We start from the raw sequence: 27,896 nt of genomic DNA, 5'->3' as shown, positions 1-27,896 counted from the left end.
GAAGCCAAGCACATGGTGGTCGATCCCCTGAACAGTCAGATCCCGGCGGAGATCCCAGGGCCTCCGCTAGGTTGCGGGAGCCCACGCTGCGGGGCTGCAGGCGGTCGGCGGATCTTTCTCCGCGTCCCTTGCGCCCCACGCGGAGCGCAGTCGCCAGCGCCCGGGCGCGCCGGCTGCTCCGGGGCCGGGCGCGCGTGATTGGCAGCCCCCGGCCTGGGCCCCGGCGTGCCCTCCCACCCGAGACAAAGTCCAGCCCCCGCCCACTCCGGCGCCGCCGCCGCCTCCTCTCCGCCCCGCGGGTACCGGGCGCGGGACCCTGCCCCGAGCGCGCACTTCCCGCGGGCGCCGCAGGGCAGCGAGGTTCCAGGTGGCCGCAGTCCGCGCCGTCCTCCCGGGGCCGGGCCATGAAGGTCGAGTTTGCGCCGCTCAACATCCCGCTGGCGCGGCGGCTGCAGACGGCGGCGGTGTTTCAGTGGGTCCTGTCCTTCCTGCTGCTCGGTAAGAACCCAGGCGGAACCCCGCGGTGCGCGGGGCCCCGCCTCCTCCCCCCGACAGTCCTTGTCCAAGGACGCGCTCGGACCCTCCAACCCTTCTTCCCGGGTGAGCCAGAGCCAACAGGTCAAAGAGGGCGTTTGGAGCTCACTTGGCGCTCTCCTCTTGGGTGTCTCTCCCCACGTGAACCTCCCAGCGAGTGACTGCCAACTTTATTTTCCCCTGTGCTATATGTTTTTTAGACTGAGGTGTACCTTACCTGCAATAAACGACACAGATTATAAGTGCACAGCCAACGAATCTGGGCAACTGCATACACTCACATGTAACCACGACCCGTGGAACTATAGAACATTGCACTTTAGTCTCATACATGGAACAACAATGCCCAAGTCTGTAACACCTGATTCCTTCCTCTCCCCACCCTCATGGCAAATAGCTGTGTTAGCTTTTCCGTGTTTAAGGCCTTCCGGATGCAAAGAAGATTGCTCCAAAGTTGGGTTGGGTTGGGTGGCCTCTATCTGTAAGTAATTCCACCCCGGAGTGTTTTCTGACCGGTTCCCCAATTAATTCTGCATAGGAAGGCACAGGAGCTAGACAGAGAGGAGCAGAGGCCGGAGGCAGGGTTGGGGTGGAGCTGGGGCTCACCTGAGCCCTGTGTGTCTGGCTGGCTGCTGGGCTCTTGGAGGAAAGGGGGATGGTATGAGAAGAGAAGGAAATCGGTGGGAACTGCAGCTCCCTGAAGGCTGACATCATTTGCGTGCTGTCAGAGCAGATCCTGGGTTCCACACAGTTGAGGCCACAGTGATAATGACAGTGTTAATGTGCACTAGAGAGGTTTACACTTTTAAACGGCTTTGGAATGTGGCTGCCTAGATCAGTGGTTCCCAACCCGGGCTGCACATTGGAATGAGTGGAGAGGCTTCTAAAACATATGGACGCCCAGGCTCTATCCCTCGAATTTCTAATTCCTTTGTTTCAGAATGGAGCCCATGCATCATATACAGGGCTGGGCAAATGGAGGCTTACAGGTGTCATACAAATAAATAATGCAATAACTAATAAGTAATAATACAAGAATAAACTCTGTTTCGAGTACTCACAACTGCAAAGCTATTATGGGTTATGTACGTGTATATGTGTGTGTGTATATGTAATTTATATATTTAAAAAATAAAAACATATTAACAAACTCTCCGACTCTAGTATGCAGCTAGGGTTTATTAAATAGGGAAATTCAAAACATTAACTCATTAAGCCCTCACAGCCAAACCGACAGGGTGGATAGCATTTCACTTCATTTTGCTCAGGGCCAAAGGACCCTCGAGATAATAGCACACATTTATGGAGGGGCTTAGTGGGTGCCAGGCCCTATTCTAGCACCATATCATATGGACCGTGTCATCTTCACAACTCTATGATGTAAGGACTGCTCATATCCACACTCGTACGGCACTTGTACAGATGGGGGAACTAAGAGGTGAAATAAATTGTTCAAGGTCACACAGCTAGTCAGAGGTAGAGTGCAAACCCAAGTGTTCTACCCAGAGTTCTTGCTTTGACCCCGGTGCTGCTACTGTAGTGGCTTCAACCTGGAAATTGACTTGCTTGCCGATCAATCAGCACATCCCTGCTAGGGCACTGTCCTTTTCTTCCATGACACTTGTCATTGCTCATATTTGTGTGTGTCTGTGGTTGCTTGAGAAAGGTCTGTATTGCCATCCCTGTCTACACGCTCAATGAGGGAGCTCCTAGCACGTGCCTCGCCCATGGAAGGTACAAAATAAATACTTGCTGAATGACTCCCTCCACTCTGTCACCCAGAAGAGAAGCTATTCAACCCACAGGCTCCTATTCTTTTATTTTATTTTATTTTATTTTATTTTATTTTATTTTATTTTATTTTATTTTATTTTAAGGTTTTTTATTGATTTTAGAGGGAGAGGGAAAGAGAGAGGAACATGACTGTGAGATCGATTGGCTGTCTCCTGCATGCCCTCCACCTGGGATCGAGCCCGCAACTCCAGGCACATGCCCTGACCAGGAATCGACCCAGCAACCTCTTGGTGCATGGGATCACGCAACCAACTGAGCCACACTGGGCAGGGCTAGGTGAAAACTTTTTGATGTCACCTCTTCCTAGGTGCTGCTGGGTGCTTCACGTTGCAGGATGTCACATAATGCCTAGTTGTCCCATCGGTTAGTGTCAAGAGTGGCCAGGTAGGAAGTAATCTGAGGGGTGTAATTGGCATGCTGCAAACAAAAGTCCCCTGCACCTAGTGGTTGAAGTCTCTATGAGATGATGCTTGCCTGAATTAACTGTTTCGCTGGGACTGCAGAAATGGTAGTTTATGTATTCTTTCTTTCATTCTTCACATATTAACTAGAATTTATGCAAGGACTAATTTTCCCCCTAATCATTTAGGACCAGTTGACTACCCTACAAGTCAATTCTTCCAGGAAAAGTGGGATAAAAGCTTACTTATTTCTTTCTACTTAATTGTCAATTTTGAGTTAAGAAGTTGATGGAATAGCTACTTCTAATGGTGAAAAGAGGGGTTTTATTAACTATATATATTAAGATCTCTAAGTCAAAATCTTGGAGTGCTTTTTTCTTTCCACTATCAGGAAATGAGTCTAAGTTATTAGCCCGTGGGTTTTCTTTTTTCTTTTTTTAATCCTCCCCCAAGGACGTTTTTTCCATTGCTTTTCAGGGAGGGAGGGAGGGAGGGAGGGAGGGAGGGAGGGAGGGAGGGAGGGAGGGAGGGAGGGACACATCGCTTGGATGCCTCCCGCTCACAGGCCAACTGGGCCAGGAGGGAGCCTGCAGCCAAGGTGCATGCTCTTGGCTGGCCCTTCAGTCCAGGGGCCAACACTCTAATAATCCCTGAGCCAAAGCCGCTAGGGCTAGGTTTTCTTAAAAAAATAGCGAAATGTTTCATTTAGTCATGAGATAAATGTTAACTTTGCATCATCCAATCTTATAGTTTTAGGTGTGCAATATATATTGAAAAATGATTACCACAATAAATTTGGTTAACATCAGTCACCACACAGTTACGTTTTTCCTTGTGAAGAGGACTTTTAAGATGTACTTTTAGAAACTTTCCACTATACACTGCAGTATTGTTAAGTGTAGTCACCTTGCTGTGCATTACATCTCCAGGAGTTATTTATCTCATAACTGGAAGGTGAGTGCCTTTGATCCCTTCACCCCTACTGCCACCCCTCACCCCACCCCTGCCTCTGGCAATCACCAGTCAATTCTCTGTATCTATGAGTAAGATTTTTTTTTAGATCGCATATATAAATGGGATCATATACTATTTGTTTTTCTCTGTCTGACTTATTCCACTAGCCTAATGCCCTCAGGGTCTATTCATGTTGTCACAAATGGCAGGCTTTCCTTTTTTGTGGCTGAATAATATTCCTGTGTGTCCGTATGTATCACATTTTCTTTATCTGTTCATCTGCCCATGAACATTTAGGTTGTTTCCATGTCTTGGCTATTGTAAGTAATGCAGTGAACACCGGGTTGGGGGTCAGAAATCTTTTCGAGTTAGTGATTTCATTTCCTTCAGATAAACACACAGAAGTGGGATTGCTAGATCATCTGTGATCCAATCTTAATATTAAAAAAATGAAAACATGCCCAGCCAGCGTGGCTCAGCAGTTGAGCGTCGACCTATGATCCAAGAGATGGAGGTTCGATTCCCAGTCAGGGCACGTGCCTGGGTTTCGGGCTCAACCCCCAGCAGGGGGCATGTAGGAGGCAGCCGATCAATGACTCTCATCCTTGATATTTCTCTCTCTCTTCCTCTCCCTTCCTCTCTCTGAAATCAATAAAGATATATTAGGGAAAAAAAAGAAAACATTACTAGTGTGCTGCCAGCCTGCTGACTGAAAAGTAACAAGCTGAAAAAGAGAGCCAACATTTATTGACCAACTTTTACCTACAACCCCACTTGTCACAGGTTATTAGGTTTATTATTTTAGATGAGAAAACTGAAGTTCAAGAGGTTAAATATCTTGCCTAAGACTACATGGGTGGGACCATGATGCTTCACTGAATGTGTCTATTTATTTATGTATTTATTTAAGCAGCCTTACCGAGGTACTGACACACAGTGAACTGTACATATTTAAAGTGTACAACTTGACAAGTTGTGAGATATATCTCCAAGAAACCATCACCACAATTGAGAGAGTGAATATACCCATCATCTCCAAAGGTCTCTCATATCCCTTTTTAAAATTTTCTAAAAATATGTTTGTTTTTTAAATCGATTTCAGACAGTGGAAGGGAGAGGGAGAGAGAGAGAAACATCAATGATGAGAGAGTCATGGATCAGCTGCCTCCTACATGCCCCCTACTGGGGGTCGAGCCCACAACCCCAACGTGTGCCCTAACTGGGAATCGAACCATGACCTCCAGGTTCATGAGTCGACTCAACCACTGAGCCACACCGGCTGGGCTTATATCCCTTTTGTGATCTCTCCAAGCATCCACTGTTATGCTTGCTGTCATGCAGATTAGTTTACATTTTCAAGTGTTTTATCTAAACAGAGACATCATACGTATTCTTTTTTTTTTTTTTGTCTAAATTTTTTCACTCAGTGTAATTATTTTGAGATTTTTAATGTTGTGTGTATAAATAGTTAGTTGCCTTTTTGTTTGGAAGTGGGATTCTAGTGAATGGGTATATAGCAATTTGTCCATTCATCTGTCGGTGAGTATTTGGATCGTAGCAACTGTGAATAATACTGCTGTGAACTCACCTACAAGTCCTCGTATAAACACAGGCTCTCTTTACACTTCGGTAAACCTAAGAGTGGAATGGCTGATCATGGTATGGGAGGTGCAGGGTTAACTGTTTTTTAAAATTAAATTTATTGGAGTGACATTGGTAAATAAAGTTATGTAGGTTTCAGGTGTACAGTTCTACAGTACATTGTCTGTATATTGCATCGTGTGTTCACCACCCAAAATCAAGTCTCCTTCCATCCCCACTTGTCCCCCATTACCCCCTTCTACCTCCCTCTGCCCCCCATTTCGGGTAATCACCCTACTGTTGTCCGTGGTTATGGTTTTTTGGTTTTTTGTTTTGCTTAACCCTGTCACCTTTTTTCACCCAGCCCCCCAACGGGTTTAACTTTTATAAAAACTGCCACGCTTTCTTCCCAAGCGGTTACACTTTTGTGCATTCGAGAGTTCCAGTCGCTGCATATCCTTGCCATCACTTGCTACAGTCAAACTTTTTAATCTTTGCAATTTTAATAAGCGTGTAGCGTTGTCTCCTTGTAGCTTTAGTTTGCATTCCCCTGATGACCAGTGATGTTGAGCATCTGCTCATGTGCTTATTTGCCATCTGTATGTCTTCTTTGTTGAAGTACCTATTTAGATCTTTTGCCCATTTTTAATTGGGTTGCTTGTTTTCCTCTTAGTGAGTTTTGGGAGTTTTGTGTGTCCTTGTATAGGTTTTTCTCCCAACTTGTGGGTTATCTTTCCATTCTCTGTGTGTGTGTATATACATGTATATATATGTGTGTGTGTGTGTATATATATATATATATAATTCTGTATATGTATATATATAATTCTGTGTGTGTATATATATATATATATATATATGTAATCCTCACATGGAGACATGCTTAGAGAGAGGAAGGGAGAAAGAAAATGAAGAGCAACATCTGTTGGTTGCCTTCTGTACAGTTTATGTGAAACACCTTGAATAGGTGAATCCATAGGTGCAGAATGCAGGTTCTTGGTTGTCAGGGGAGAGGGGGGTAAGGAGTAACTGCTTAATGGGTTCAGGGTTCTATTTTGGAATGATGCTATATGAATCTTACCGCAATAAAAAATAGTGGGAGGCCGGTTCCTCAGCAGTGTAGGGAAAGTCGCGTCTACCGAGTGTAAGTGACCGGGCTGACCTGTGGGTTTTCATCCAGGCTGTGCCTAAGTCAAAGCAGCTGAAATTCAGGCCGCCCATGTGTATCTTGGTTTGTGAATCTAGACAATTTCAGCAGGTATCGGCCTCAGCCCTGAGAGCTCTACCGTATATTGGAATAGACTTCGGATCTCCCTTGTCTCTTTGACCTCCAATTGAGAAGAATCATGTTACCTTGGGTTGCTTAATGAGATAAAAATAGATAATAGAGGTGATCCCTTCACCTAGTTTTTGTAGGGTTTTCTGCCTTTGATCCAGTTTAGGATCAAGGGATTAAAAAAACTGCTTTGGTGCTGTTTATGAGATGAAATATGAAAGAATGTATGCAATGTGTGGAGTGGGAGTTGAAATTAGAACAACTCCTCTAGATGGTATGGCATTAAAGTGTATCGGGTAACAAAGATGTTTCTGCTTAGTGCTCCAGTATTTCACTTACTGTCCTGTGCAAGTAAATCAAAAAGTAGGGAAACTTTATGCAGATGTAAGTTTACAGAGGCAATGTGTTAGAAGCCCAAATGTTCAAAAAGAAGAGAAATGGTTGACTTAGCACTGATAAATATTGTTAAAAATAACATTCACGGAAGTTCCATCACCACATTTATAATACCAAACAGCTAACATGAGATCCTTGTGATAAAATACAGAATAAAACATTTGTGTGATCGACCATATTAAAGAAACATAACCTGTTCCTAGGGAAAAAAGGCCACAAGGAAAGTTATTTTATCAAATTTATTGAGGTGACGTTGGTTGATAAGATTATGTAAGTTCCAAGTGTACAAAATTATAGCATTTTGTCCGTATAGTGCCTTCTGGGCCCCCCACCCAGAGTCTCTTTCTGTCACCATATCTTTGAGCCTCTTTGCCTTCCTCAGCCTCCCCCACCCCTTCCCCTCTGGTAACCACCGCTCTGTAGCTTGTGTGTATGAGTTTTTTTGTTTTGTTCGTTTGTTTGCTGCTTTCTGTTTCATATCCCACATATGAGTGAAATCCTGTGGTTCTTGTGCTTTTCCACCTGGCTTACTTCTCTTAGCGTGGTAGCCTCAAGATCCACCCATGTCGCCACAAATGGCAGTTTCCATCTCTTCTTACGGCCGAGGAGTATTCCAGGGTATTTATGTCCCACGTCTTCATTATCCAAGCATTTATCGCATGTCCAAGGGTCTTTCGCATATCCAAGCACCTATCACATATCCAAGGTCTATCGCATGTCCAAGGGTCTTTCGCATATCCAAGCACCTATTGCATATCCAAGCACCTATCGCATATCCAAGGTCTATTGCATGTCCAAGGGTCTATCGCATATCCAAGGTCTATCGCATGTCCAAGGGTCTATCGCATATCCAAGCATCTATCACATATCCAAGCGCCTATCGCATATCCAAGGGTCTTTCGCATATCCAAGCGTCTAACGCATATCCAAGCGTCTATTGCATGTCCAAGGGTCTATCGCATATCTAAGGGTCTAGGGTCTATTGCATATCCAAGGGTCTATCGCATATCCAAGCATCTATCACGTGTCCAAGGGTCTATCGCATATCCAAGGGTCTAGGGTCTTTTGCATATCCAAGGGTCTAGGGTCTTTTGCATATCCAAGCGTCTGTCGCATATCCAAGCATCTGTCGCAGAACGTGGAGTTTGTTTCATGTCTTGGCCACTGTGAATAATGCTGCGTTGAACACAGGGGTGCATACAAGGAAAATTTTAACGGTAATTTTTGTTGGGTGACCGGAATATGGGTGACATTTTGTCCGCTCTACTTTTGCATTCTCCCGATGGGTGATAGTAAAAAAAAATTATTATAACAATGCTCCAATCCGTCAAGGGCTTGCTCTGTGCCAGGCACCGGAGCATCTCTCTGTTTAATCCCTCCACAATCCTTGGAGAGAGGTTCTGTTACTAACATGTCTCACAGGTAAAGGAATTGAGTCTCCAGAAGTAAGAACTTGCCTTGGGCCAGGCATCTAGTCAGAGGTGGATTCCAACATCTGAAATCTATGGTGAATGTTAAAGAGGTGTGCATTGTGTATTCAAGCAGCGGGGGTGTGCGGCTGGTGAGTGGAACACTGAATTAGTAGCTGGGGGGCTTTATTTCTGGACTCGCTCTCGACTCACTCTGTAGTCGAAATGAAATAAATTTCCATCATTATAGTAAAAAATGAACCCAGTTTCTCCATCATTACAGTAAAAAATGAACCCAGACATCTCGTTTGCCTGAGTCTTTATGCTTATGAACCTACTTATGCACATGTAATCAATACTTATAAGTTTATGGTGTTATTACCATTAACTGGGGATGGTTTGGTTGTGTAAAAATAGTGCATGGGTTGAGGGTCTAGGCAGATCCAGATACAAGTCCTTTGGACACTTAAAGTGCCTGAGCCTCAGTTTCCGCAACTCTACAGTGGGGACTGCCCAGGGCTGCGGAAAGAAGTGGGGGAGGTTGCCTGTGGGAGATGGTCACTCCTCAGTAACTCTTCCCCCTCCCTGCTCTTAGCTCACGCGATCTAGCTTGGCGTACAGAGTAATGACACCTGCTTGAGTTTCTTGTAAATTTTTTGCACATTTTTGTAAAATAAACGGAATTAACCAATGACAGTAAATTGTCAGCACTCAGATCTGGGGAGAGGGAAGTAGGTGAAGCAAAATAGAATAATCCTTGTAGGTGCCAGGGCAGAGGACACTCTTTTGGCCTTGTTTCTGGACTCATGGAAACTTTGTTGGCAGTTCAAGGAGGCAGCGAAACAACCCGGAGAGGTACAGGGCACATGTTTCCTTAGTGCGTTCTTCCTTTAATCCACCCTGGAGAGAGCAAGTCAGTCCTCTGACAGTCTTCAATTCTATGTTTGTGTTGAATCTATACTGGGAAATTTATTGATTTATATGTTTAAAAAAAACTATATATATATATATATATCTCATATATATGTGTATGTAACTGTATGTATGTCTATATATACATACACATACATATTCTGGTTTGGGCAAAAAGAAACCTATATCTATAAAATGATAACAGATCACGGTGCTGTTACTCAGATACTGTGCTGGGTAGGGTGGGGACAAAGCTGTTTTTAACAAAGTCGATAGAGAGTGGATAGGAGCTTGGGGCACTGAAGTCAGCGCTAGATTAGCGACTGCAGCACATAGCAGAGAAGGAGGCAGTGGTGCTCCTTTAAGCAATAGTAAGAGCTGGCATTGATTGAGCACTTACTATGTGCCAACCTTTATGTCTTTACGCTCCCTCCCCTGTCGTTGATGCATTTCTCTTTTAGTAAATATTTTTTAGTGTAGTATGTAGCACAGACATAGGAAGGAAATCTCTGGCTTAGCTTAATCTATGACTTTAAGGCATACATTCTTGTCACTACTACCAGGCGAGATTTGGTCAATTTTTGCTTCATTAGGCTCATGAACAGTTTGGATTTTGCTCTGTCATTGTGAAATGTGGCAGGTACTAGTGATAGATGAGCTAAGATAGAAAGAATCCCTCCCGTGCTATTTCTGTCTCTGGCAGTAGAGGTCCTGAAAGTGAAATTTGTCGATAGAATGCCCCCCTGTGTGGGCACATGAGTAGTGGAGGCTCCGTCCCCGTGAACACCTGTGGTAGGAACTCCTCTACATCCCTCCCAGCCCCACCCCGTCCGCGTACCTCAGGCCAGGGAGGCAGCGTGGACTTTGAATTCAGGCAGATCAACCACTTATATTCTAGGTGCTCGTAACAATCCATTGAACCTCCCTAAGCCTCCGTCATCTCTTCTACAAAAGGGACAGTAAGACCACTGGGGCTGCCTCATCCATACCGTGGCTATGTGAGGATTAAATGGAAATATTTTGGCCGAATACACAATATAATACTTGGTAAATAGTAAGCATCCAATAAATGTCAAATAATACTATGGCCCGGCCGGGCGTGGCTCAACAGTTGGGCATCCACCTAGGATCCAGGAGATCGAGGTTCAATTCCCGGTCAGGGCACATGCCCAGGCTGCAGGCTCCATCCCCAAGGACTCTCTCATCACTGATGTTTCTGTCTCTCTCTCTCTCCCTCTCCTTTCCTGTCTCTGAAATCAAGAAAGATATATTTTAAAAATAAGAATAATAATAATACTATGCCGTGGCTGTCTTATTACCTACTTGAACTGCGGCTCGGTTGGGCACCCTCTGTGTGTGAAATGCCCTCCCGGGCCCATGACTGGACGGTGTGAGCAGGTGCGAGCGGCCCCTCATTCCGAGTCTCCCCTCTCCCACAGCGGAGGTGTGCATTGGGGTCCTGCTGCTGCTGATCCTCTACAACTACTGGTTCCTGTACATCCCCTACTTGACATGGCTCTACTTGGACTGGCGCACCCCAGAGCAAGGAGGCAGGAGGTCCGACTGGGTCAGAAGCTGGGCCGTTTGGAAGTACTTTAAGGACTACTTTCCAATTCATGTGAGTAGACTTGCGTTTTATATACGCAGTGTGATTTTGAGCTGGGAGGGGAATGAAAAAATTTTATTACATGTATTTCAAGCTTTTTTCCTTTTAAAGGGAGAAAGCCTGAGTCAGTCCAAGTTACTATAAATGGACTCTAAGCTAAGACAATATTTTGAAGGTGGTTGTGAGGGGCGCTGGGCTCAGGAAATAGTTAAGTATTTGGGGAATAGCTCTGACTCGGAACGAAAACAAGTCATAGTCTCTATTTCCTTTTCTCCTCCCCCCCCAATTTTTATTATTTTTTTCATTTCTTCTTGACATAAGAACGAATCGTGAATCATTTCATTTCTTCCTGGAAACTAATCAGGGAACATTAAAAATCTCGATGTCAATGTGTTGTAGCTCATCAAAACGAAGGATTTGGATCCAAGTCACAACTACATATTTGGGTTTCACCCCCACGGAGTGCTTGTGGCTGGAGCCTTCGGAAATTTTTGTACAAATTACTCGGACTTCAAGAAGCTGTTTCCCGGCTTTACCGCGTATCTCCATGTGCTTCCAATTTGGTTCCGGTGCCCTCTCTTCCGAGAATATCTGATGAGCAGTGGTAAGTGAAGGCAAATTGCTGTTTCTGCCATGTTCTAGGGAGACAGGCCCCTTCAAACCCAGGCGGGGTTAACATTTCTTAGGGTCTTTATCCCCAGCTGGCACTTTGGATGCTTTTTGGATGTTTCTTGCCTCCCCCGCTGCACTGTAAGTGGCAGGAAGACACAGGCCGTCCTTTATTCTGTTCTACACAAGGATCTAGAATGCTGCCTGGAGTGTAAGGATGTTCAATAGATGCAAATGAATGAAAGAAGAAATTGATGAGTGTGGTTTGTGTATCCAGATGTGGTAGAGAGAACCAAACAAATGATACATGGCACCTTTGGAAAGGAGCCTGGTGTACTTTTGTGAATATTAGAGATGAAAAATGCCCTCCGACGTGTCTTGAAGTGATGGCAGTGTATAAACTAAACAGAACCTGCTATCTTTTGCTTCCCGCATGAAATACTACGGGTCAGAAATAAGAGTTCATTCTACTTTGCGACTCTGAACTAGTGGAAGACTCTTTGACTAGTGAAGTTGTAATTTTACCAGTTCTGAGAATCAGTCCAGCTGAAATGCCCTAGAGATATGACATGAATGTGTGTAGAGGCTTAGTTTGTGTCGATAAATCTTGCTTCAACTTAAGAGGCTCAATTTGTTCGCTTTTTCAGTTTGACCAAATTATTGGCTAACCATGAACTACAGTCACTGAGAAAGTGCTTTATGTTTGTGATCATTCTCTAGGTTAGTTATTACTGTCTTTGCTTTTCTTAAATATAAGGGAAAGTGGATAGTCTGTTTTTTGAAAAATTCCATTTTCAGGATCAGTAAGGGGCATATTCAGAGGTGGCATTTTCCATGGTCTTCCAGGTTTTCATTCCTTCCTATTAATCTTTCAAGTCTCCATTGTCATTACTACCTGGTAGGAAATCACTAAGCACTGAAGGACCAGGGCCTGCGGCTGGGTTTTTAGGTTGTTTGCGGGCCCTCTCCCGTGTGGCCCTGGGCTTGCTGTGCGGTCTAGGCTGCCACTGCATGTGGCCTCTAGGGGGTGCACTAAAACCCCCAACTACTGTAGAGGAAAAACATCCCTTTTTCTTGTTTTGTAGGCATTGGGTTACGGGTGTTTTTTTTTCTTTTTTATTGAACTTATTGGGGTGACATTGGTTAATAAAATTATATAGATTTCATGTGTACAGTTATGTAACACAGCATCTGTATATTGTATTGTGTGTTCACTAACCCAAGTCAAGTCTCCTATCACCACTTTTCCGCCCTTTACCTTCCTTTACCTCCCCCCCTCTGGTAGTCACCATCCTGTTGTATGTGCCTATGAGTGTTTTTTTGCGTGTGTGGGGTGGGGGTTGTTTAATCCCTTCACCTTTTTCACCCAGGCCTGTACCCACTTCCCACCTTTCAGCCTGTTCTCTATATGAGCCTGTTTCTATTCTGTTTGTTCATTTCCCTTTGGGACAGCATGGATGGACCTGGAGAGCATTATGCTAAATGAAATAGCCAGTCAGAGAAAGACACATCCCCCATGATCTCACTTACATGTGGAATCTAATGAACAAAATAAACTAACAAATAAAATAGAAACAGACTCATAGATCACCCCAATAAATTCAATAACAATTTTCATAAAAAGAACAAAAAAAATTTTTTAATCCAAATCTGTAGCCAGTGGAGGTTCAGGCTATTCTTGTCTCTAAGTGTAGAGAGTTCTCAGTCCCTCCCAGAACCTGCTTCCCAGGACAGGCCCTGGTCCGAGGCTGCCCACCTACTCTCTGCCTGTCTCAGTAGCTGCTGCTCTGGGTGTGAAAGACAGATGCGTGCACCAGACCTCATGTAGTAAAGAACCAGTAGGGTTTTAAATAGAGATCCTTTGCTGTCATGTCAGGTGGCTCCAAGTCCTTGTAAGTCCTGCCCCCAGACGCTTCCTCTCGGCTCATTTTGGGTACCGAGCAGGTGTCAGCCAGAGCACACTGTGTGCTTCAGGGCTCCCGCCCCCTCTGCCTCTCCATTAAGACTGGGCAGGTGGTGGCGATCAGATCACAGCAGGCTTCTATACCGTGCAGAGGGCTTTAGATTTTATCTTGTGGGTAAGCCACCGGAACTTATGAGGGACTTTGAGCAAAAGAGGTACCTGACTGGATTTTGCATGTTAGAAAGATCGTTCAGACAAGAGATACGCTGGAGGGAGGTGAGCCTGGAGACGGTGCTGATGGAAGGGGCCTGTTGCAGTGATCAGGGAGAGGTGAGGAGGGTTCATCTAGCACAGGGGCAGTGGCAATGGCAAAACAGACGAGGGGATTAATATGAAAAATAGTTGATAGGTTCAGTAAGACTCAGTGATTGATTCAGCCCCAGGAAGGCAGCATTTGGTTATATTGTTGCCCTGTCGTCAGCATCTAGCATGTAGCAGGTGCTCAGTCAATGCTTTTGAATGAACGGTGGTGAGCCAGCATGGGGCTAAGCAGGGGGGATACACATGGGACGTGGCTTCTGACTTCAGTGACTGGACGGTCGATGGTTCCCTTCGCTGTGACAGGTCGTTGTTGGACAAGGAACAACTCTGACGAAGAATTTAATTCACCGGGTTTGGAAACCTGGAATTTGAGGCGTCCCTGAGCTGTCGAGGTAGACAGAGTGCTCCAAACCTAAGTAGGGTAGGAAATCTTGTTAGATGTTCACCGATGCCATAGGACGTTTTGATGCAAATGTGTTAATTTTTAAAAAAGGACCGTTCGGGACACCTCTTGTTTTATTCACCAAGGGCCGGTCTCGGTTTCCAAGAGAAGCGTGTCCCACGTGCTGAGCAAGGAGGGCGGCGGGAACATTTCAATCATCGTCCTGGGGGGTGCAGAGGAGTCGCTGGATGCCCACCCCGGGAAGTTCACTCTGTTCATCCGCCAGCGGAAAGGGTTTGTGAAGATCGCTTTGACCCACGGGTAAGTGGCTTTTCATTCGGGTGACCGGGCCTGGGAAGGTAAGACATGACTACATGAGCACACAGAAGTAAAGTCATGTTTGTAGCCCCTAAAGATTGCCCTAATCGCCCTTCGCAAAGAAGCAGGCGTGGGTGTTCGTGGGGAGTGGAGTAGGCCTTCCCACGAAGGAAGCTCAGCGCCAGGGCATCCAGAACTAAACTGTCCGTGAAAGCAAAGGAAACAAAAAGCACATAAGACTTCCAGCCCAGTGAACCAGGAACCATGGCCAAAACTATAGGTGAACAATCTTCGTGGAACCTTGAATTTGCTGAACAATAAAATTCTACCAATCACTAGACTGCTCAAGTATCTGCCAAAGAATTTCAAGAATAAGCTAGTCTCAGGGTATGGAGTGTGAAGTTAGTAGTATAGGGGGGCTTGGGGACGTTAAAGAATGGTTAGAAATCTGCCAAGTCAATGGGGCAGAATAACGTCTTTCAGTCCTTTTCGGTGAAAATTCTTATTCTTTCCCTTTTTCTGCTATTTGCAGTGCCTATCTGGTCCCAGTGTTTTCTTTTGGTGAAAATGAACTATTTAAACAAGTCAGCAACCCTGAAGGCTCGTTGCTTCGAACCGTGCAGGATAAACTCCAGAAGATCATGGGGTTCGCGTTGCCCCTGTTCCACGCCAGGGGGGTTTTTCAGTACAATTTTGGCCTCGTGCCCTACAGGAAACCTATTCACACTGTCGGTATGTACATCGAAGACTAACCGCTTGTTAAGACAAGTAAGAGCTTTATCTTACTTTGAGCGTTGGTTGTTGTCGTTGACTGAGGTGCTAATCCAGGAGAGGCGGCTTTGAGTAAGAACTTAAAATAACAATTCTATAGATGTTATTGGAGCTTCAGGTCCAGTACGCCTGTTATTTATAAAATGACTGTATTTTGCATTTGAGTGGGAATTGATGACTTACAAGATTACTGCTCTTGAACTTCAGTGGAATCCAATTTTAGAAGTAAAATTTCCAGTCCTCTAGGATGAATTTATTTCTCTGTAGCAGCCGACTATAACAGCAATTCTTTGATGAAGGAGTTACATCAGAGTCTATTAATATATGCAAACTTTTGTATAAGTCTTTATCATGTTCAGTTCTCGTAGGCATCAGTTTCTATATCAAATGCATTCTTTTTTTGCAACTTAGCTTTATGTATGTGTATCCTAATATAGACTGATTTTATTTATAATAGTTGCAAGTTAAGGGAAATAGAGGCAGGGGAGGAGGGTGATGGACCATGTTGATAAAATGACTGAGGAGGAAGGGAATTAGCTCCTTAGTTTAAAAAGGACATGGACAGTTGAAAATCAGAAAGAGCTGAATCAGGGGCTGATAGCAGAATTAACCAAAATTATATACTTCATAGGAAACTAGAAGTAATATTTTCATCATCGATAGCCCATTAAATGAAATGCAGGTGTTCTTTTTAGGTCTGTTTCACCAGAATGGGATTTTATTACTGTTAGTTTATAAGAGCTTTACATTTCACATGCAGTCACATGACCTTTTAAATGCTATATTTAACTTAAATGGAATTTTAGAGGACGTCAGTCAGTTAGTGTAATAGAAATACTGAGATAAATTTGGGTCTGCAATTGTTTTTCAGGAGCTGGTTACATTTTTTGGCATATTATTAATTAGTCATTTTGATATTTTACGTGCAAAGTACGATAGTTGATATTGGGGGGGATATAAGGAAAATTGTAAGACATGCTTTTAGGAAATAAAAGTTTAATTAAGTGTAACACGTATGCACCGTGAAATTGGTTGTGCATGTTCAAAGCAAGTATATTTTTTCAGGTTAAATGATTATAGTTATCACCCGGTTGGGTTAAACATTTCTTAAATTTTATTTTTCTTTTCTTTTTTATTGAATTTATTGTGGTGACATTGGTTAATAAAATTATGTAGGTTTCAGGTGTACATTCTATAATACATCATCTGTATATTGTATTGTGTGTTCACCACCCCAAGTCAAGTCTCCTTCCATCACCATTTATTCTCCCTATAAACTTTTTTTTTTTAAAGTAAGTTTGTCATTCAGTACAGCCTGATTACACCTCTGCTGACAAGTAATTAATTGGTCAGAGGTCAAATGGAAATGGCCAAATTCAAATTCGTTGTAAAGACTAGAAAACTACATTCTGGCTTTCACTCATGCCTGTGTCCAACGTGCTTCTCTTAAAGATTCAGAAAAAGGAAAAATTCTTTCAGTCCATCTTTCTATTTAACTCACAAACTGTTACTTCAGGCAGGCCGTTTCTCATCTCTAGCATCTCAGTATCTGCTATTATTTGAAGTCTTTCAAAACCCAAGCTAAGAACATGAATGTTTCAGACTCAGCTGCCAGGATCTCGTGGTGGTCAAGTGGGAGTCAGATGATTGAGGGCAGCCTGATGGTGTGAACCAGACCCCAGATAATGCGTAAAGACTTGATTATTGACGTGAAATAACACAAGCTGAGGATAAGACATTTACAATTCCATAAACAAAAGCAAAGCTGTGTATCAGTCAGATGCAACAGAGAGTAAAAAACGGTACGATGTTGAAACAGTGATCTAAGTTATGACGGTCGTGTCTGTTTTAAATCAGTGTGCTTCAAACCCAGGGTTGCTGCTCTGCTGACCCCCTGACACCCCAGGCAGGACTTAGGCAGCATCCAGAGCAGGAGGTTATTTTATAGCCCTCTGCTTCCCTTTCTACTTAATTAAGAGGTTTGTTTGTTTGTTTTTTAAAAATTAAAATTTTTTTTCATTCAAAAAATTCAATGAAAAATTTTTTTCATTAATATTTGACATTCAATATTATATTAGTTTCAGGTGTACAGCATAGTGGTTAGACATTTATGTAACGTACAAAGTGACCGACTCCCCCCCCAAGTCTAGTACTCACCTGGCACCTTGCACAGTTATTACAATATTATTAGCTATATTCCCTATGCTGTACTTTCATCCCTGTGATTATTTTGTAACTGCCAATTTGTACTTCTTAATCCCTTCACATTTTCCCCCCAGTCCCCTAAACTCCCTTCCCTCTGGCAACCATCAGTTTGTCTCTTTATATGTCCCCTACTCCCACCCTGAATAGTTAACTTGCACTTGACCTCTCTCCTTGGGATCATTTCACTAAGAAAACCGACGCTTTTCTATAAAACCAGGAATTTGCTAGTAGATTGACTTGTAGATTTCTCATGTTTTTCCTCAAACAACAACAAATTTCAGAGCTGACAGAAACCTTCAAAATCTTCCTAGTTGTGCTCTTATATCCTATAATTGTGAAAACGAAGTTGCCTAAGTTGCCTATTAGCTCAGTGTGCTTGCTGGAGAGCTAGCACTAGACCTGGTCCAGCCTGGTGCTTTTTGTGCATCACCAGCTCCCACTTCTGCCCCATCACCACATTAGCCTCTGTGCATATTTCCAACCACAGCCAACCACAAGATGGTTATGTTTCTAGTTCTTTGTGTTGAATTACGAAGGACCGATGTCTACTGTATAGAAATTTGACATCCAGACTATCAAAGAAAAATGTACATGAGCTTCTTGAGGCCAAAGTTAGCAATCTGAGACCATTAATGTTACAGTAAGGATAAGGATATATATATATATATCTTGGTTCTCGCTTAACTAACCACTTTCTGCTACTGACATGGACTGAAGCCCTGGGTGTAGCACGTGGCAACTCAGGATAGGCCAAAGGCAATATCCTCTCTCTGAGTTCTGTTCTCTTACCTACAGCCCCTCTTGACCTCATCATGCCCAAGCTAATCAAAGGTAATAAGCAGCTTGCTGCCCCTGGTCATTGGTCATCCTGTACGTTTTAAACTCTTGGCGTCAGTAGCAGCATCAGACCAGCAGAGGGCGCAGGGAGCAGCAGAAAGGACCCAGGAGGGCAAAAGCCCTGTGTACCTGTCTATATAACGCTCTAAAGCCCTAGGCAAGTGAGAGAAAAGTTGTTTCTGACATAAATGCCCTTTAAAATATGTATAGAAGTTGCCAGGCTTTTAAAACTTGATTCGTTTGTCTTTAAATATATAGGTAAAACACAAATGTCTTCTCATTGTAGAAAATTTACACAATACAGATAAAGTGAGTTTCTTCATCTCTCCTTCCTGGCTTGAGGAGTGGTTATCAGTCTCTCTTCCAAGACTTTTAAAATACACAAAAAGCTTATAATGCGCCTAGAAATATAATTTTTTTCATAAATGGGATCATATGATTTTTTTTTTTACAACTTTCCCCCCACTTTATACATTTTAGGCATCTCTGTGTGTGTCCATACATATATATTATTTCATTTTTTTAATTGAAGTATAATTGACATTTTATTAGCTTCAGGGGTACAATGTAATGCTTTGATATTTGTATGTACTGCAAAATGATCCCCACAATAAACCTAGTTAACATTCATCACCATGCATAGTTACAAAAATATCATTTTATTTAAAAAAAATTGCTGCCTAGGATTCCATTGAAGGAATGCTCTATGGTTTATTTAATACTTTTTTTTATTGAGCCTTTTGGTTGATTTTGTCTACCACTTACAAACAGGGGGATCCCTGTGATTACGTACGTTTTCTAGTACCGATATTTAACTACAAAGATACAGGTTCTCTGAATTTTTTCGGATGACATTAAAAAGAGTCAGAGGAAGGGGCTGATGCCTCATGATTCGAGATTTCACAGGCAGCCACAGTGGGGGACTGTGGTCCGGCTGTCAGCTGTACCCGAGGAGGAATGCTGGTGACACAGGCACACAGCTGTGGCCTCTCCCCTCACAGCTGCAGGCGGCACAGTGGCTCACTTGACTCGGCGTCTCAACCACCAGGGTACTGCCAATCCAGTGTCTGCGGGGAAGGAAAGTTCTTTATTTATTGTCAGGCGGGATGGGGTGACCACTGTCCACGGCCAGGGGAATGAGAGAGGGCTTGGAGCTCGCAGGGCTGGCGGGCTCTGATTGGAAAATCTTCCCAGGGCTGCCCCCTGGGGCAGTGGGTCTGCGCAGAGGGCTTTGGGTTTCTTACGTCTGGTGTATTCCCTGTTTTGTGCAGTTGGCCACCCAATCCCTGTTCATCAGACTCTGCACCCAACCCCGGAGCAGATAGAGGAGCTGCATCAGACCTACATGGAGGAGCTAAGGAAACTATTCGAGGAGCACAAAGGGAAGTATGGCATCCCAGAGCAAGACACCCTGGTTTTCAAATAACTGCACTCCTGGAGGGCGTACAGGAGGAGGAGAGAACATCCCACTGAGAGAATAAATACGTTAAATACGTTAATTTCCCCCCCCTTGACTATGGAATTAAATTGACAACTGAAAAGTATTACTTATAGTGACAGATGTTGGTGTAGAGCTGTGTTAAATAAAGATACAGTGTGTGACCATAGGGTAAGGTTAGAGATGACTATGAGTCAATATTCTTCCTCATTTAGGAAGAATATTAAAAAAATTATTTTACAGGTTCAGAACGACAGCTTCAAAAATTAATTAGACCCTTTGGCTCAGCATTACAGCAATATAAGGCGGCGTTTTCATTAAGTGTGTTAGCTGTTATTCGGCGCAGCTGCAGCATTTAGGAGACGGTGTGTAAAATAATTGGCCATACAGAGCTAGAAGAGATCGTTTCCTTTTCTTCACTTGAACAGACCATTTGTTAGTGGATAATGTTATGTCAACACATTTTTATACAATGGGGCAGAATTTTTATGCAGTTTTCAGAATAGGATGAATCTACCATATGGAAACCCATGTGGGTGAGAGCATGTCCCCTCATTTCTATCCATGCTTAGAAATGTTCATCATTGTCATCTGCTTAGAAATATGTTCATTTGCTACAGAAAAGGAAAGACATACTTTTGCACATGTTTTAGGACACTGAAGTTGCATGAAGTTTTCGTGGTAATAGAAATGGTTTAATTTTCTTTCCAAATGGCCTCTCTGAATGAGACGAGCTGTGGAAGAAAGCACGCTCTCTGGTGAGATGTGTCCAGTTCTCAGTTGACCCAAGTTATGTGCATCTCCTCTCAACCAGAATGTCTGGTCTGTGAGAACAGGAACTTGTCCCCTCTGTGCACTGATGTCTCCCTATGCCTGGGTGAGCTCATGGCACTTAGTAGGCACAAAATAAGTGAATGTATTTTTAATAAGTGAATTCATGTTTAATGAATGTATTTATAGATGAACATGAAGGCAAACTTTGCCATAAGGTGAGGAATTTTTAAAGCTCTACCATAGGATGAAACCTATAATAAGACAAGACCCATTTTCACAAGGAGATTATTGGCTGTGTCTGATTGTCCCAGTGATTGACAGCACTGCAGGCTGGCTTGTAAGGAGCAAGTCAGAAGGAGGTTTCTGACGATTAGTCACTGAGTGTTAACTAATTATTCAGTAAATAAGTAAGAAGAATGTCCAGTTTCCAAACATCTCCATTGCTAGATGTTGCTTCTGTACTTCCTCCACTCCAGGTATTTGAGGGTGACTTCACTGCGTTGTCCCAGCTCATTGGTAAGATGTCTCCAGGCCTCTGATTCGTAAAACATCAAGCCCTGGGCTAGAGCCTGGATTGGGTCCAGCAACAGCAGAATGAAATCGTGCTGGGTGACGCCCTGAGTGGGGAAGCGTTTCACATATGACAAAGTGAACCTTCTCAATTGTTCCTCATAAGGTTTCATGGCCAATGTCCTGTTATCTTCACACTGAGCAATCCCAGAGCCCACTGACCATGGTCTTGAAATTAGATCCAAAAAATATATATATATTTTTTTGGTGAAAGCAGGGAATAAGACATACTTGCTTTGCTAGATGCAGAAAATTCGACTATGCATCCTTTTTGGTATTACTCAATACCTCAAAAATGTAAAAGGAGCACCATTTATATAAAATTACACTCTGGCTGGTCAGGGTTCAGTCTTTCAGAATATAACTGTGAGGCCCGAATTACCACAATCAAAGGCCTCTAAGTTAATATAAAACACAGGAATTTCCTCCCTTTGGAGAAGTTTATTAAAAGCTCATAGTCTTTTGTGATTTCACAAAGGTATGAATTTTAATCTCACACCTGGGAGTGAGAGGGCCAACCTGACCACCTAACATCAGCTGGATTGTCTAGTAAGCAGTTAGTAACACAGAGGCATTGAGAAATGAGAAAAGTTCTGCTCTGATGAATTTATCTAGAATTTTTCCGTTAAAAAAATCTAGACATCGGCCACTTTAATTTTGGCATACCTGAAACCCTATTGTTAGGTACCTAGTAGGGAGTTTATCTCTTCCTTTCTTAGGGTCTCCAGAGGTCTTAATCCTGCCAGGCCAGACGTCCTTTCTTAAGCTCAAAGCACAGTCGTAAATTCTATATAGCCCTACAAATTGCAAATGAATTTTTTGATGTGAATTTTTGCTGCAACGCAAATGTGGGTCATCAGTTGTATTCACTCACGTGGTCTGATGGAGATCTCTACCTTCAAGCTTCTCACCGACTACACATTTGTACCTCAATTTTAAGCAGCATAGCAAAACAATAACAGCGACGGTAACCCCAGGACGCTGGAAGAGAAACTGGGATCACTGCCTTGAGAAAATGTGCGGTCACGCTGTTTGGTTTGGACAGTTCTGTTTCCTGTTCCCCTCGCACACTGGGGGCAGGCTGTCATTTCCTCTGTCTGGCGGCCAGAAGTATTGAGATGGCCCGGGTCCGGCTAAACCCACGACTGTCCCATGGAAGGCCGCAGCCTCGGTGCCATGAAGGCCACCCAGCTTTGCTCTGCCCCGGAGAATACCTTGATTTATGTAAACCTTCACCACGACTATGAGAACGTTCAAAGTGCACATACTTCAGGGAAGACGGACGAGCCTTGGCAGAGGGTTGAAAGTACACCCCCCGCTGCTGGTAGAAGGTCCATTTCTGTGTGGGAAGCGCAGGAGGCGGAATCCAGGGGTGATGCTCCCACTTCTGTGTAATGTGACGCCTGCTCCACGCTACCTCGGTGATGCCAGCTACCAAAGTCTGCGATAAACGTGTGAACAGATTGGCTTCATTCACTCCGTGCCCTCTTCCTCTGGCCAGAGACAATGCGGATGGGATTTGCTGATTGGATTTTCCCCCCCAATAGCCCGGGATTGCAAGTTCTCATCTATCTCATGTATTTTTTTCTACTAAGTGATAAAATGTCTATTTGTGGTGCTGGGAGGGTTCCTGCAGGTAAAATTTGTATATTGATTTTTTAAATTAAATTTTTTTGGGGGTGACACTGGTTAATATGTGTATCTTTTTAAAGGAGAACAAAGCGAATTCCAAATAACCAGCCAGTTGCTCCACTATCTCTAGGAAACAGACCTTTATGTGAACACCCAAGGAGTTCTCTAATACCTTGTATTTTGATGTTTGAGGTCAACCCTCCCCAAACACCGTCAGCGTAGCGCCTTTGTATCGTAAATGAAAGGGAGAAAGTGTACCCCAATCGTAGTCAGCCCCTGGGACAAGTGCCTCCATAGCAGAGTCTGCCTGGTGTGATGTTGATCTGGACTCCCGAGCAGCCTCTCCACGGACGCCTGGGCACTAGCCTGGCACTTGGATGGGTCGTGTCACAGAGGCCAAGTGTTAGAGCCAGAAGGGACCTCCTAGCCTGTCTAGTGATCACCTCTACAGACCCCAGTGAAGCTGAATGCAGAGTGCAACCGGCTCCGTGTTCGTGTCCCTCTGCTCTAGACAGAGCTGGAGGCGCCGCTATTCCATGATTGTTGGTTAATGCACGCAGGAATCCCCCTCTCAAACAGACACGTCAAAAAGCAGAAAATGATTAAAAATACACCTAAAGGCCCAGCCGGGTGTGGCTCAGCGGTTGAGCATTGACCTAGGATCCAGGAGATCGCGGTTTGATTCTCGGTCAGGGCACATGCCCGGGTTTTGGGCTCCATCCCAGTGGGGGGTGTGGGAGGCAGCCAATCAATGACTCTCTCATCATTGATGTTTCTGTCTCTCTCTCCCTCTCCCTTCCTCTCTCTGAAATCAATAAAGATATGTTTAAAAAAAAAAGTTTCAAGTTAAAAACAAACAAAAACACACCTATAGCAAGAGATTGAATGACTCCCAAGCAGGCCCTGCCTTACCGGTCCTGAGAACACTGCTCTTTTTTGAACACCAGTGCAGCGCATCTGTTGATGTTTCCCTTTGGCAAGAGCTATTCTGGTGATGTGTCCTGGGCCGAGTCCCAGTTTTCAACCACAGGCTCAGCCACCAGAGCCTCTTGCGTTGGAGCAGCAGGAGAAGGCGAGCGCCTGTGGTGGGGGTGGCGACAGACCCGCCAAGGCTCTTCCTTCTCAGTCCTGTCGTGGTCATCGACACAGGACGGAGCAGCCTCATTGTTCAGACAGAGGTGGGCGTAGAGTTTCGGTCACCGTGTGACAGCCCCAAGCCCCGAGTCCGTGCTGGCTCCGGTCTCATCCAGCTGCGCTTATTTATCTATTTATTTATTTGGATAGCTCTTAGATTCTGGTTGAGAATGAGCTTAGGCTCTCTGGAGACTGAAGATAAATCTGACTTTCCTTGTATTCCCAGGGCTGCGTAACTCTCCCAACGCTACTCTCAGGCCAACTTGGAGCCTCGGACTTTCTGGTTGGACTCTGAGGCCTCTGGTGTGGGGGCGCAGTCATGTCAAGCAGCCAGAGAATCTGACTGTCCCACTTTTCTGTTCTCAGGCTTCTGTCTCAAATGGTCCTTTAGCCTCTGGCCCTCCACTCACTGTCTGGGTCACCGGGGCCCAGTTCCTTCCTGTGCAAGTTAGTGAGTGATCGAGGTCCCTTCTGGTTCTATCCCTGTGGTCTCTGCTGACTTTCTTTCTGTCATTGTCATGACACCGAGTTAGAGACGTAGGTTTATCTGGATGGTTTGTTTCCTCTCCTGCAAGAATGCAGCGAGTCCCAGTGAATGCCTCACTCTCTTGGTGTATCTAAAACTTCAATGGCTACTGAAATTTCTCCAGCGTCACAGTGACCTTTAGTCCCAGTGTTTCTAAAACAGAATTTAATTTTCTAAATAAAAAGAGGAGAAATTGACCTATAAGGATTCCTCCTTAATGTGGTTCAAAACTCTGAAGTAATAGCTTATTACTTGTCAAAATCTTTATAGGAGGTGGTGAATTTTTATATTTTCTATATTTTTATGTGCTGCTGTGTGCTTTTTACAAGCTCTTAGTTTGTAAAGTTTTGACCAATAAATGTGTTTTATGCCTGAGTTATAAGCATGTGGGTGTGGTGTTTAACCCGGAGGGAATGGTTTACACACCTCGGCAAGACAGTTAACTTGGTCTTGGGGATGAATGTTATCAAGGGAACCACACTGAAATTGGGAGCGTTACAAATTCAGTCTTCTAATTATTTTGATGGGATAAAGGACAGTACAGAAAACAGGCAGGGGTGACTGAAAACTGCAGGTGTGTAGGATGAGGCCAGAAGAGGGCACAGCAGAAAGAAGACAAGCTCTGAAACTGCTGTGGCCTCATGTGGCCGGAAGAAGAGGGAAACCCCTCAGAATCCGAAATCTTCAAAAACTGGTAGAACCATGGTAGATTATGGATTCGATGAATCACTGCCAGTGGATTCGGGGTGCTTTTTTAGGGGGTGATGAAAATGTTCTAAATTAGATTGCAGTGATGGGTACACAACTCCGAATACACTAAAAATCTCCAAACTCTGCACTTCAAATGAATGAATTTTGTGGTGTGTGAAATACACCTCCGTAAATCTGTTTTATAAAGTCGAGTCGGTCATACACTTGCTAAAACAATGGAGCAGCTAGACCTCAATTCCTCTTTAAAATGTGTCGAAAATGAAGTTGCCTTCCTTCAATGCCAGCACTTTATACAATAAAGCTTAGCCCTTGATTTTGAGAACTGTTGGTGTTGCTGGTGTTTTTAATACTCTTTTTGAGTATTTTATTGGGTAAAGAATGTGCTGTTTTATTTTTGTGTAAAATGCTGTTTGACTTTAATTTCCCCCAGTATTTTATTACTACTGTAGCATACACTAAGTAAATGTTATCACATAAAAACACACTCAATATTTATTGACCAGCTGTAATGTACCAGACACAGGGCTAAATACTTTATGTATATTGTGACATTTAGCTCTTAAATTAGCCCCATGAGGTTGGTACTATTTTTATCCCATGGGAGACTGGGCCCCAGAGGGGCTAAGCACTGTGCCCAGGCAACCCTGAGGGTGGGTGGTGCCAGGGTCCCCTGGCCAGAGCCCACGCTCTAAGTATAGGACCCAGGAGCACTGGGGTCCCTGCCATCTCTGTCACTAACTTGCTGTGTAACTCTAGGTAAGTGACCTTGTATTCTTCACCTATTAAATGAGAGAGTGGGACAAGATCTCTGGTTCTTTATGGGTCCACATCCTAGTGATTAATGATGAATTTGATTTATATTTTGAGTAATATGTAGTGGCTTGACCTTAGTGCCATTGGTATTGCAGGGAAACAGGAGATACAACATAGTGACACTGGACGATGTTCCTTCAGGAGGAAACACACTTGGCTGTTGCAAACCAGGATACGAGCGACCCCGTGACTTGAAAGTGTGGCAGGTCCGCGGGGAAGGTGACCCTCTCGGCCAGGCCACCTTGGTCAGACTCCACCCACACGCCTCCCCTTTCCTATATTCTTCCGTTAGTTCATTTTTCTCTCTCTCCATATTGGCTTCTGTTTTGTCCATAATCCATGAAAAAGACTCAAGTCAAGAGAAGGGGAAAGTCGGATTACACGAAGCAATTGAAAAGCTTGTTTTCTGTCAAAGGTAAAGTCAAGGACGATGGAAGGAGGGGAGAGCTGAGAAGGCGTCAAGGAGGAGGTGAGGCTGGAGCAAGGAAGGCGGCGCATGCTACGTCCCACTCCAGGCCATGGTCCCTGCCCCAGGACCTTCCTCTCAGGCTGTGACGGGCACAGCTGATGCTGCCCGAGCGAAAGCTGATCTCAGAGGTGGCGCCCACTTGAGGAAGGCCCATCTTGTTGGCCTTTCCCTGGTAATCGAAGGAGCGGTTCCTGCAGAGTCCCACGAGGCCACTATGGAGAAGAGTGTTCCTGTTCCCAGTCTCTGTCTAGACAGACATTTGACAATCTTATGGGAGCCCTGCCTGGTAGTACCCCAGTAGCTAGGGCACTGGCCTGTGGACCGAATGGCTGAGGGTTCGATTCCCTGTCAAGAGCACGTACCTGGATTGCAGGTTTGACCCCCAGCCGTGTGGGAGGCAGCCGATCAATGTGTCTCTCTCATATTCAGTGTCTTCTCTCTCTCTCTCCCTTCCTCTTTCCCCTTCCCTTCCTCTCTCTCTAAAAAAAAAGCAGTGGAAAAAAATATCCTTGCTTGAGGATTAACAAAAAAAATCTTATGGGAGACCCTGAAAGCCCCCTCCCCCATCCCCTGATACTCTGCCAAGTTGACAGGTGATATTAAGCAACTAGTCCAAAGATGGACTAGTCAAGTGAAAACGGAAGAGTAAAGTTGGGTTTATTCAAATCAGCATGGGCAATGTGACCTTGAGAACCATGGATTTCCACTGTTACTCTTGAGAGTTCCGTGAACCAAACCAGCAGGATGACTGGGCTGCCGCTGCTGAGTTTCGATGCTTAGATGACAGGGCTTCTGAAAACGGTGCACCCCAGTGGTTACCCGTGACCGGAGAAAACGCTCTTCACGAGGAACTGCTGCTCTTTGACCTCTCCCATGGCTCCGCACCCTTTCGGCCTGACTTGGTTGCAGATGTTATTCCCTTTCCACATCTTGATGGGCTTGGAAACTGCCCCAGGGCCCTTATTTCAAGGGAGCAGGTCCTCTTCCATCCTGCCTGGGATTTCTCTTTGCTCTGGCCGCTGGTTTTGGGGACCAGGCATGCAGTGGCTTCAGGCTGATCCTCTGTCTGGTTTCTATAATGTCTTTCTGCTAATTCACCGAGTTCCGTCAGGGATATTTCTCTGCCAGAGTCATTTGGCAAGAATCCACTGCAGAATTACTTCCAGGTTTATTTGTGGTTACTAGATTCTGTTGGGATTTCCTGCATCTCCCAGCGATTCAAAGGTTTTCATGGAGGGGCTGCAGTCTGGGCTGCAAGGTGTGTTTTTGCCCATTAATGCAAGAAGAAGCCAGGGTGCAGTGTGGAGAAAGCCTCTCGGGGCCCAGTTCTTCTGAATGCCTTCCCTTTCAGTTGGATGATTTTGATGGAGCCCTGGGTGAAAAGAACCAACGTGTGGGACCCATGTGCTCGCCTCCCGGGGCCCATAATCAGAAAAGTGTCCCATTGGAGACAGAAGGAGGCAAGTGTCACAAGAGCAGCAGCAGCCCAGGGCTCTAGCTATGTGGAGAGGCATCCCTGCCTGTGGGTCTGCTAGGAGCCATGCAGGAAATGGAACCACTGGACCGGGTGATGAAGACTGAGGTGAGCGTGGAGGCAGAGCTCAGGCAGAGGAGCCAGGA

General features: G+C 44.5%; 1 protein-coding gene across 3 annotated transcripts; it reads left to right on the top strand.

Moving 5' to 3' along the window:
• The first annotated feature begins 17 nt into the window (after window positions 1-17).
• Window positions 18-25,308, top strand: MOGAT1 (monoacylglycerol O-acyltransferase 1). 3 transcript variants are annotated; one of them, XM_081141824.1, is made up of 6 exons: window positions 18-498; window positions 10,697-10,875; window positions 11,263-11,467; window positions 14,225-14,399; window positions 14,929-15,128; window positions 19,481-25,308. In XM_081141824.1, exons 1-6 carry the CDS (start codon window positions 405-407, stop codon window positions 19,633-19,635), a joined length of 1,008 nt encoding a protein of 335 aa, XP_080997950.1. In that variant the 5' UTR covers window positions 18-404; the 3' UTR covers window positions 19,636-25,308. The 3 variants fall into 3 exon arrangements, with proteins under 3 accessions (XP_080997950.1, XP_080997949.1, XP_080997948.1); XM_081141823.1 differs by having other exon boundaries at window positions 166-498; window positions 10,799-10,875; XM_081141822.1 differs by lacking the exon at window positions 19,481-25,308 and adding an exon at window positions 16,770-16,939 and having other exon boundaries at window positions 166-498.
• Window positions 25,309-27,896: the final 2,588 nt, after the last annotated feature.

Source organism: Miniopterus schreibersii (genome assembly GCF_964146895.1).
Source record: "Miniopterus schreibersii genome assembly, chromosome: 7".
Lineage (NCBI taxonomy): Eukaryota > Metazoa > Chordata > Mammalia > Chiroptera > Miniopteridae > Miniopterus > Miniopterus schreibersii.
Note: the sequence above shows the minus strand (reverse complement) of the source record. Positions and strands in the feature narration are given on the sequence as shown.